The 11,497-nt window shown below is 34.7% G+C and overlaps 1 protein-coding gene across 4 annotated transcripts; it reads left to right on the top strand.

Annotated features, from left to right (window-relative positions):
* Window positions 1-5,485: 5,485 nt before the first annotated feature.
* LOC127089895 (reticulon-like protein B21) lies at window positions 5,486-9,311 on the top strand. Of its 4 annotated transcripts, XM_051029389.1 has the most exons (10): window positions 5,486-6,439; window positions 6,494-6,611; window positions 6,691-6,756; window positions 6,858-6,960; window positions 7,189-7,263; window positions 7,376-7,520; window positions 7,606-7,675; window positions 7,866-7,931; window positions 8,736-8,858; window positions 8,941-9,311. In XM_051029389.1, the coding sequence occupies exons 1-10, from the start codon at window positions 5,816-5,818 to the stop codon at window positions 9,066-9,068; spliced, it is 1,518 nt and encodes a 505-aa protein (XP_050885346.1). In that variant the 5' UTR covers window positions 5,486-5,815; the 3' UTR covers window positions 9,069-9,311. The 4 variants fall into 4 exon arrangements, with proteins under 4 accessions (XP_050885346.1, XP_050885340.1, XP_050885348.1 ...); XM_051029383.1 differs by having other exon boundaries at window positions 5,486-6,611; window positions 6,697-6,756; XM_051029391.1 differs by having other exon boundaries at window positions 5,486-6,611; window positions 8,966-9,311.
* Window positions 9,312-11,497: the final 2,186 nt, after the last annotated feature.

The raw sequence follows: 11,497 nt of genomic DNA, 5'->3' as shown, positions 1-11,497 counted from the left end.
GTGCCCTTATGTTTAATGTGTTCTCATGATTAAGTCACACTTAATACATTAAACGGACTATCTATTCTAGGGACTTTATTAATCAACCATAATAAAGAAAATGCCTTTTATTATTAATAAATAATTCGATACAAGTACCAAAAGTATTGGCCTCTAGGGCTTACACCAACAAATATAAGAATGGAGAACATCATGGAGAATGGGTGAGTTAGAATAGGTTTTGAGCATTATATTATTTCTTTCTAAAACTGTGAACTAGACCATGTTACAACCTCAAAAGACCTAATTGAAGCAATATTTATTTTGAAAGCATACTCGGGTAAGACCGCGTCAAAGTTGACTTCTAAAGATTTGCTTGTCATTTGTATTGATACTGATATAATATTCTAACTAGTGATTTATTCACAACATGCCATAATCTTAGTGAACACCCTTGATTTTCGAATCATACATGAGCGTGACATTACAATTATCATTTTCAAAATTAACATTTTTTACTTGCACTTGACATCAAGAAAGTTTACATAATGGAGATTTGAACATTTCTTTTGATATCTCAAAACACAAATCTCTTCAGGATTCAATCAATCTGGGGCAATCATGTCGAGATTCGATAAATCTCTCGTTGAGTCATCCAGACAGGGGCCAAGGTACTTCAAGCCTCATTTGGGCACGCCACCTCAAGGATACAGTTCCAAGACGCTAGGGCAAGCCAGATTGAGATCTTTAGATGTCAAGATTGCTTCACAGCTTGTGACTAGGGCAATTCATGCAGATACCCAATGAATTGGGGTTGAGGTAGGATATGAATATACAAGCTCTCTCCATGTTTCCAATCAAGTCCATAGGCGTGACAACTGGTGAGCCTGAAGTAGGTGTCGGAGAATCATGTCTTTATGACCCTTATCCTAGCCCTGATTTCCCACCACCCACAACATGAGCATTTGGTGTAACGGGTACACAAATCATTATCATTCATCAATCAAGTTGCTTCACTCATGCATATCATTCATATAGCATAACATGAAGTCTTGCAAGCAAAAAAGCCAAAACCCAATTCTTATTGGCACTTCCAAACTCCAGTTTTTATTGGCATCCAAAGTCCAAATATTATTGGCACAACTAAAGCCGAATCTTTGCTTGGAAAATCACAAAACTCAACTTTACTTGTATCATGCATATAGTAATACTCATTGCATTGGCATTACATCTCTAAAATTGCACAATATATCCATCAGAATGGAGCATTACGCCACTCAAACATGCATACAAGGCACGGGTCAAACGCGACACCTCTCACAAAATACCTTGTTGTTCAAACACTTGTCCTTGATGACATTTTTTCCAAACTACTCGTCCGTATTTGTATACTTTCCCAATACTCTTTTGTATTTCCTTCCAACGCTCATCTGTGTTGGTACTTTCTTCGCCAGTACTCGTCTGTATTGAATCTCAACAGTCGTTCGTTTAGTTCATTCCCTTCTTAATACTCGTTCGTATTGATTTTCAACACTCGTCTGTGTTGATATTCCCCTTCAGTACTCGTCCATATTTATTTTTAATCCTCTTCTGTGTTAATTCTAAACTTTTTCAATACTCGTTCGTTCCAACACCCGTCTGTATTGATCCTACCTTTTGCAATATATGTCTATTTTAATTCTTAACACTCATTTGTGTTGACAATCCCTTTTTAGTACTATCCTGTACTAGTTCCTAATATTCACTCATGCTGATCTTACCTTCTTAATACTCGCATGTATTAACTTCTGACACTCGTCTGTGTAAATCATTTTTCAACACCAGAAAGGTTTGTAATCTTTTGACCCTTATACGTACTAATGTATGCATACCACTAAACATGTCATATATATATATATATATATATATATATATATATATATATATATATATATATATATATATATATATATATATATATATATATATATATATATATATATATATATATATATATATATATATATATATATATATATATATATATATATATATATATATATATATATATATATAAAGTTTTCAACACTTCATCACATTTAATTATGATTATAGTAGATATGGATATATGTATCTAGTGAAACACAAATCATAATCTTTTGAAAAGTTCAAATAATTAAAAAAATAAAATACAAAACTGACTAGGTAAGAATGTTAAAATGTTTCGATCATATCGAGGTGGTGAATATTTAAGCCTAGAATGTGATGACTATCTGAAAGAGTGTGGAATATTGTCCTAACTTGCCCTGACATGTTGTTTTTTGAAAGGAGGAGTCAAACTTTTTAGACATGGTATAATTGATGATGAGTCGTGCTAATCTTCCAAATTCTTTTCGGGGACATGGTGAATTAACTGTTGCTTTCACACTTAACTATTTTCTATCCAAAAGTACAAAATATATCATATGAGATGTGGACTAGAAAGATACCCATTACGTCTTACACAAATATTTGAGGTTGTAAAGTGTATGTGAATCAACAAATTTTCACTAAACTTGAGCTTAAATCTTGCTTCTTTGTGGTTTATCTTAAATAAATCAATGAATACTACTTCTATAACCCTTCTGAGGGCAATATATTTGTCGCTCCAACCATGATACTCCTAAAAAGGAATTTCGTTTCTAAAGGAATTAATGAAAAGAAAGTGTAAAACCGTGAACTAGGCCATGTTACAACCTCAAAAGACCTAATTGAAGCAATATTTATTTTGAAAGCATACTCTGGTAAGACCGCGTCAAGGTTGACTTCTAAAGATTTGCTTGTCATTTATATTGATACTGATATAATATTCTAACTAGTGATTTATTCACTACATGCCATAATCTTAGTGAACACCCTTGATTTTCAAATCAGACATGAGCGTGACATTACAATTATCATTTTCAAAATTAACATTTTTTACTTGCACTTGACATCAAGAAAGTTTACATAATGGGAGATTTGAACATTTCTTTTGATATCTCAAAGCACAGATCTCTTTAGGATTCAATCAATCTGGGGCAATCATGTGGAGATTCGATAAATCTCTTGTTGAGTCATCTAGACAGGGGCCAAGGTACTTCAAGCCTCATTTGGGAACTCCACCTCAAGAGAACGAGAAGTCAACCAATCCCATAGATGGTTAATCAAGAGGATACAGTTCCAAGACGTTGGGGCAAGCCAGATTGAGATCTTTAGATGTCGAGATTGCTTCACAGCTTATGACTAGGGCAATTCATGCAGATACCCAATGAATTGGGATTGAGGTAGGATATGAATATACAAGCTCTCTCCATGTTTCCAATCAAGTCCAGAGGCATGACAACTGGTGATCTTGAAGTAGGTGTCGGAGAGTCATGTCTTTATGACCCTTATCCTAGCCCTGATTTCCCACCACCCACAACATGAGCATTTGGTGTAACCGGTACACAAATCATTATCATTCATCAATCAAGTTGCTTCACTCATGCATATCATTCATATAACATAACATGAAGTCTTGCAAGCAAAAAAGCCAAAGCCCAATTCTTATTGGCACTTCCAAACTCCAGTTTTTATTGGCATCCAAAGTTCAAATATTATTGGCACAACCAAAGCCGAATCTTTGCTTGGAAAATCACAAAACTCAACTTTACTTGCATCATGCATATAGTAATACTCATTGCATTGGCATTGCATCTCTAAAATTGCACAATATATCCCTCAAAATGGAGCATTACGCCACTCAAACATGCATACAAGGCATGGGCCAAACGCGGTACCTCTCACAAAATACCTTGTTGTTCAAACACTTGTCCTTGATGACATTTTTTCCAAACTACTCGTCCGTATTTGTATATTTTCCCAATACTCTTTTGTATTTCCCTCCAACGCTCATTTGTGTTGGTACTTTCTTCGTCAGTACTCGTCTGTATTGAATCTCAACAATCGTTCGTGTAGTTCATTCCCTTCTTAATACTCGTTCGTATTGATTTTCAACACTCGTCCGTGTTGATATTCCCCTTCAGTACTCGTCCATATTTATTTTTAATCCTCTTCTGTGTTAATTCTAAACTTTTTCAATACTCGTTTGTTCCAACACTCGCCTGTATTGATCCTACCTTTTGCAATATATGTCTATTTTAATTCTTAAGACTCGTTTGTGTTGACAATCCCTTTTTAGTACTTGTCTGTACTAGTTCCTAGTATTCACTCATGCTGATCTTACCTTCTTAATACTCGCTTGTATTAACTTCTGACACTCGTCCGTGTAAATCATTTTTCAACACCAGAAATGTTTGTGATCTTTTGACCCTTATACATACTAATGTATGCATACCACTAAACATGTCATATATAGAAAGTTTTCAACACTTCATCACATTTAATTATGATTATAGTAGATATGGATATATGTATCTAGTGAAACACAAATCATAATCTTTTGGAAAGTTCAAATAATTCAAAAATAAAGTATAAAACTGACTAGGTAAGAATGTTAAAATGTTTCGATCATATCGAGGTGGTGAATATTTAAGCCTAGAATTTGATGACTATCTGAAAGAGTGTAGGATCTTGTCCCAACTCGCCCTGACACGTTGTTTTTTGAAAGGAGGAGTCAAACTTTTTAGACATGATATAATTGATGATGAGTCGTGCTAATCTTCCAAATTCTTTTCGGGGGTGAATTAACTGTTACTTTCACACTTAACTATTTTTTATCCAAAAGTACAAAAGATACCATATGATATGTGGACTAGAAAGATACCCATTATGTCTTACACAAATATTTGAGGTTGTAAAGTGTATGTGAATCAGCAAATTTTCACTAAACTTGAGCTTAAATCTTGTTTCTTTGTGATTTATCATAAATAAATCAATGAATACTACTTCTATAGCCCTTTCGAGGGCAATATATTTGTCGCTCAAACCATGATATTCCTAAAAAGGAATTTCGTTTCTAAAGGAATTAATGAAAAGAAAGTGTAATTAAAAAAATTCAAAAATTACATAATCGCATGGATGAATAAGAACAGATTACACAATATATTGTGTATGAACAACCTATTGAAATAATACAATAATAACATAAATCAAACATGATATGTCATCAAAATATATATATATATATATATATATATATATATATATATATATATATATATAAATAGATTATTGAAAGTATAGTTATATTTTTGATATTATATGTGTATGATATATTACTCATCGAAAATGGCATCCCTATCTTATAACAACAAATTATAATTTAGTTAGAAAGTTGTTTTTCTACTAAAGATTTGATATAAATACCTATATATTAGAAATAAAGATCTATACATTGATTGATGTAATTCATAATACAAAATGTTGAGATGTTATAATATACATGATTGAAAAAAAAATGATGCCCATGTCACATGTGTATGTGAAAAGCACAATTTTCTTTAAGAAAAGAAGAAAGAAATGACATGAATGAAAGTGATTTCATATAGTTATCATGTGTGTGATGGTATCTTATGTATTGATTCTTAAGTACTGTATATTATATATGCAATGGTAGAGAGAGAGAGAGTAGTGATAAGTTTTAGGATATCATTAAGTTAGTGAAATCCTTAACACCACCGACGCTAATGATTAAACCCCAACAAGTGAGAGAAAAAGAAAGAAAAGTTGAATAAACAAACAAGAAACAAAAGAAGAAAAGTGAGTAGCAACTACAACTACTACTCCTATAATTGCTTTAGAAAAGGATCCCAATGTTGCACCCCCACCAACCGCCATTGCTTCACCTTCAAGCCTCTTATCCACTCATCTCTCACTTCTTATAATAAATAGATCCATGGAATTCAATATCAATAATAAAAGAAAAGCTTCCGTTGCTGCAGGCTCTGTGTGGGAAACCAGAATGAAGAATGATCAAGTTAAAGGTGGAATCAAAGTCTTCAAAGAAGAAGAACCAAATGCTGTTACTTCTAATTCTAGAGTTAAAAGAGCCTCAATTGTGCCCAGAAAAACTTGGACTCCAGTTCAAAAGAATTCAGAGGAACAACAGAGAAGCCCAATTCAATCAAGAAAGCTAAGATCTGATACACACAAGGCTGGTGAAGCAGGGCAATTCAGGAAGATCAAATCAGATCCGATCAAGAAGAATTCAACTTCTACTGATTCAATTCAATTGAGTAAGTCCAAATCCGATTTGGATCAAGTTCATGAAAGCAATGTTGATGAATTGAGTGGTGGTGGTGGTGGTGAGTCTGAGAAGATTGAAACTGAGAAGAAACAAGAGAATGTTGAAAATTGTCAAGAGAAAGAGATGTCACCTGAAAATTTGGTTCATGTTGGTAATGACGAGGAGATTGAGATTGAAACGGAGAGCTTTGATGTCAAGGAAATTAGTATTCCAGAAAAGGATAAGGTTGTTGTGAATGAAGTAGAACCAGAACCAGAACCAGAAAAGGATAAGGTTGTTGTGAATGAAGCAGAACCAGAACCAGAACCAGAACCAGAAACAAAAAAGGTTGTCAATGCAAACATGCGATTTCATCACAAAAATGAAACAAGACCGATTTCTGTACCTCTTGTAGTCAAGCAATCCCCTACAATTAGAAGGAATTCAGCAATTTACCGAAATTCGAGTAAGAATTTTTCAGTTTCATTCTTTCAGTTTTTCTATTTTTAGGATTAATGAAATGGTTTGTGTTAATGATTTTTAAGGTTCAGTTCCAAAGGAAAAAGAACATCGTAGCATTCCACAAACCCAAAGCAAGTTGCAGAGTCTAGGTGACTTATTTACTTTCATCTTAATTATGGGATTGCGTGTTCACAAAATTTCATTCTGTTCATGTTATATATAGTACTAAGAATTCTTGTTTATGATTCAGTGGATTTGATAATGTGGAAAGATGTTTCAAGATCAGCTTTTGTGTTTGGGGTTGGAACATTCTTTATAGTCTCATCTTCTTATGCAAAGGATCTTAATTTGAGGTTAGAAATCCAAACTATATCCTAGGAATATCATATACTACCTCAGACACTTCTGAAAAAGGACGTGTCAGTGTACATGATACGAACACTTATTGACTACTATCAATTTATTCACTATTTCAAATATGAGTGTCAGTGTTCGGTATGGTATCCATGCTTACTATAGTAATAATAATGATACAGCTTACTCTTTTGGAACTGAAGTTTTTCTGTCCTTGCTTTTTGCAGTGTTATTTCTGCAATGTCCTATGTAGGTCTTGTCTATCTTGCAGTTATCTTTCTGTATAGATCCCTAATTTGCAGGTAATCAATATTTATGACATTGATTTGATACTTAGTTATGTTTAGGTTTGATATGGCCGCGTGTCAGTCTAAATATGCATCTATGTATTTACTGATTCTCTTTTGGGATCAGGGGAGTCATAGATGTACAAGATTCAGATTATGTAGTAGGAGAAAAAGATGCAATTTGGATGCTGCAGTTGGTCCTACCTTATTTGAATGAATTCTTGTCCAAACTCAAAGCACTTTTCTCTGGAGATCCTGGTACAACAATGAAGGTAACTTTTTATTCTTAGCATTTCAACATTTTATTCACAAACATTGTAATGCTTATGTGAGCACTGGCGTGTGTATCAATTGCAGTTAGCAATTTTGCTGTTTGTTTTGGCTAGATGTGGCAGTTTCATAACTATTTGGAAGATGGCCAAATTCGGTAAGTTACAACTGATAATGTCGATATTGTTACGACTCTAATTCAACCGATAATGTCGATATTGTTAAGCTGGAGACTCTCATAATTATGTGTTCAATAAAATGTAAAATGTGGTATAAAGAGAATGACTTTGTTTGGTTATTGTGTTACTGAATTTGTTGTGAGTTGATTGATTACTGACAAATTTCAGGGTTCTTTGGAGTTTTTATCGTACCAAAAATCTGCTCTTCGTATTCAGCACAGTTAACTGCATATGGTAATTTTAATGTTGTTTTTTCTACCATTATTTAATGTCTGATTTTTTACTACAAATTCACAGTATACGGTGCGGTGCTTTCACGGGCCCACAAAACCTGAATGCATTATTAATAAGTGTTTGAAACAGACAACTAGTTATACTCATGATTTTATTTTATGTTATTGTGTCTCTAAACCCAATGCATCATAATAATGTAGATCTCTGAGACTATAAACAATGTTTGAATGGTTTTAATAGTTGTATCTGTGACTATATACAACAATTAGTTATACTCATGATTTTATTTTATGTTTTACAAAAAGCTCCAATTATAGCTTTTTCAATTAAGATTTTCTTTTTGTCTTTATGAAACATAATTAATGCATCACATGGATTAGCATCTTTGGTTTTCTTTATTTTCTGACAAGCCCATTACTAGAACTTGGGTCTCCTTTTTCTTGGTTTGAGAGTGAAGGAAAGTTGAATTGTCTGGTACCAATCCCAAAAGTCAATAAAAATCAGTTTCTTATCTTTTTTACTTTTTGCATCAGTTTTCTTCGAGTCTCCTCTAATAGTCTAGGTCATTTTTTAAGGCGTATAAGACGAACTATCACATGGTTAAATCATGTATGAATAAAATTTTATAAGATATTCTTTACTGTTGAGCCGTAGTTAAATATGATTCATATTTATTTTGTCACGATTGAATCGTATCTAATCTATCCAAGCCTTGACTTGTGTGTGTATAGATGTCATGTTAATTAATGAGTTGAAAGTATGTAAACTGATTCTATAAGTTTTAATTTTGTTGATATGATGAAGCAAATTTTTGGGTTCGTCGATTTCGGGATGCATGGGATTCATGCACTCACAAGAAAGCCGTGGCTCTTGGCATCTTCGGTCTTGTATGGAATTTGTCATCGGTTGTTGCTCGCATTTGGGCAGGTAAATTATCTTGTTTGCAATTCGCTTAGCTAGCTGGTTGAATACATGTATAATGTAGTTACTAAATAATGTTAAATTGCAGTGTTCGTGTTATTTGTGGCATTCAGATACTATCAACAACACTATATGGTGAGGGATGAATGTGTGGAAGATGAGACAGAATGTGAGGAAACATGGGAACAACCCAATAAACTAAAGAAAGGATTCTAAAAGGATGCTATTAGTGGTACCTATAGCAAGCTACTGCTACCACGTTTACTCTTTTTCTTCCAAGTTTCCTCCTTTTCTTTATATTTATATATTTATAGTTATAGTTTTAAGGTTGTAAATTTTGTTTACTTGATAAATCCATTGGGGTTCAATAGCAAATGGGAATAATAAGCTTGGATGCTCATGTTATGTAATTAGCATTTAGTTATAGCTATAGAAATTTGTTTTCATTAATTCTCATCATCTATCAAGTGTTTTTATTTACCAATTATATCAATTATTTTGGGATAGTTTATTATACTCTTAACGATGTTAATGATGTTCACGCACCCTAATAAAAAATTAAAAAATATCCTTAAAATAGGTAGGTTTGTCTTCAATATTTTCGGCACCATCCTATATATCCCATATTTATGTAGGGGTGGCAAAACGGGCTCGGCCCGCGGGGCATGCCCGTTTTGCCCGCACTTTTGTGCGGGGCGGGCCAAGGATTTAGGCCCTCACCCTCAAATGTGTTTGTCCCGCGCCGCCCCGTTTTTTTCGCGGGCTTTTGCGGGTACGTGTATTTACATAAATTTTTGCATTTTTAGGCTTAAAGAGTGCAGTGCCCGCGGGCTTTCCCCGCCCCGCCCTCACTTTTTTGCGGAGCGGGTCTAAGTTTTAGGCACGCATCCTCAACTATGACCGTCCCGCCTCGCCCCGTTTTTTTGCGGGCTTTTGCGGGGCGGGTCTAAACGGGGCGGGCATGCCCGTTTGCCACCCCTATATTTATGCATGAAGTATATATTCAATCAGACAAAAGCGTTGGGATGATCCAAGGAGACCATGCGACCGTCCGAAGATGTTATCATGATAGTTTGAGAGTAAGGAAGGTGACCATGATTATAATCAACGCTCTATCAGCAAGCATATATGAAGTGAATTTCGTGGACCTGATTCCTAAATGGAACCCGAGAAAGAAAGGTAGGCGCCTACTAAAGGCCCATAGGAAGTCCAAGTTGAGTCTCAAGAGCTTCACATTATCAAGACACCACCTCAGTAAAGGAAGAATTGGTCGACCTATTCATGAAGAACATTGACTTATTAGGTAATAACGTCGAGCGACATCCATGGATCTTAAGGCTTAGTAATTTGGTGTATTATGAGCTTAGTAATCTGATGTATTATGTTAACTAGTTGTTTCTACGTTTTTGATAATTAAGGTGAGGTTTTTGAGCCCACCATTTGTATGGACATTCTTCCAAGATGGATTTTAATTTAAGTGGTAGCACTATTTTCTCCTCCAATGGCGGTTTTTTTTTAATGTGACATCATTTCTTCTTAACTATTTGATCTTCGCATGTTGTGTATGAAATTTTTTGCTGGACTTCAATGAAGGATCTTTGTCGCCCTAAGAGGCCATTTTGCATTGAACCTTCAATGAAGTATCCTTGCCTCCATAAGAGGCAATTTTATGATAGACCTTTAATGAAGGATCATTTCCATCCAAAGAGGAAATTTATGTTGGACCTTCAATGAAGGATTCTTGTCGCCCAAAGAGAAAATCTTATGCTAGGCCTTTAATGAAGGATCCTTGTCATCCTAAGAGGAAATTTTATGTTGAACCTTCAATGAAGGATCCTTGTCTCTCTAAGTCGCAATTTTACATTAGACCTTCAATGAAGGATCCTTGCCACCCTAAGAGGAAATTTTATGATGGACCTTCATTGAATGATCATTGATGCCCAAATGGACAACATATGAGATGGATATTCACTATTGGATGAACTTTCTCAATAAGGTGCTCAAAATATACAAATAGAAAGAAAAACTCAAAGATAATTGCAATGATAATAAAGCTCTGAAAAGCGTGTTTATGAAAAACCCTGAAGGGTGTGATTACAAGAAGCTAACTAAGGGCGATATTCCATAAAGAAAAATAAAAGTAAAGCAATAAAGGGAGCCTAGTAACCTTCCTTCTCACCAACTCACCCCTCGTCTTGAGAAAGGTACCCTTCATTCCTTTCGAAGGAAGCCTCTGTTCCCCGAGTAGGAATCATAGTGGAAACAAGAGCTCTGTCTTCCTCGTCTACCAGTCGGTCATCCTTGATCACCTTTAACAGATCAAGTTGGTTCAAGTCCAAGCCAGGATGCAAAAATGTCATATGCTATTTATAATGTTTGAATTATTTGTCAGGGGTCTCGACCAATTTGTTTTGACACTCCAATAATTTCCCTTCTAGCTTTTCTTGGGAGATGAGGGTTGTCTTCAGCTTAGTCTCGATATGCGCAAGCTTCTCAATGGATTCTTTTGTGTCTTTCTCTGACTTCTCTAGGGCATCCTTAAGCTTCACTTTGGAGCATTGTGATTGATCATACTCCTTAGCGATAGTCTTCAGAAACTTCTACTCTTGAGCCAACATCTCCCTTCACGATACAAGTATGCCTTC

This window comes from Lathyrus oleraceus, chromosome 1 (assembly GCF_024323335.1).
Source record: "Lathyrus oleraceus cultivar Zhongwan6 chromosome 1, CAAS_Psat_ZW6_1.0, whole genome shotgun sequence".
NCBI lineage: Eukaryota > Viridiplantae > Streptophyta > Magnoliopsida > Fabales > Fabaceae > Lathyrus > Lathyrus oleraceus.
The sequence above is the reverse complement of the archived record's forward strand: the minus strand, read 5'-3'. Positions and strand labels throughout refer to the sequence as shown.

What these genes read in the sequence shown, in the direction of transcription:
- LOC127089895 (XM_051029378.1), top strand. Translation starts at nt 5,816, where the DNA reads ATGGAATTCAATATCAATAATAAAAGAAAAGCTTCCGTTGCTGCAGGC. An exon ending in ATCCTGGTACAACAATGAAG is followed by an intron (nt 7,521 to 7,605) that starts GTAACTTTTTAT and finishes TATCAATTGCAG; the next exon opens with TTAGCAATTTTGCTGTTTGT. An exon ending in TGTTGCTCGCATTTGGGCAG is followed by an intron (nt 8,859 to 8,940) that starts GTAAATTATCTT and finishes GTTAAATTGCAG; the next exon opens with TGTTCGTGTTATTTGTGGCA.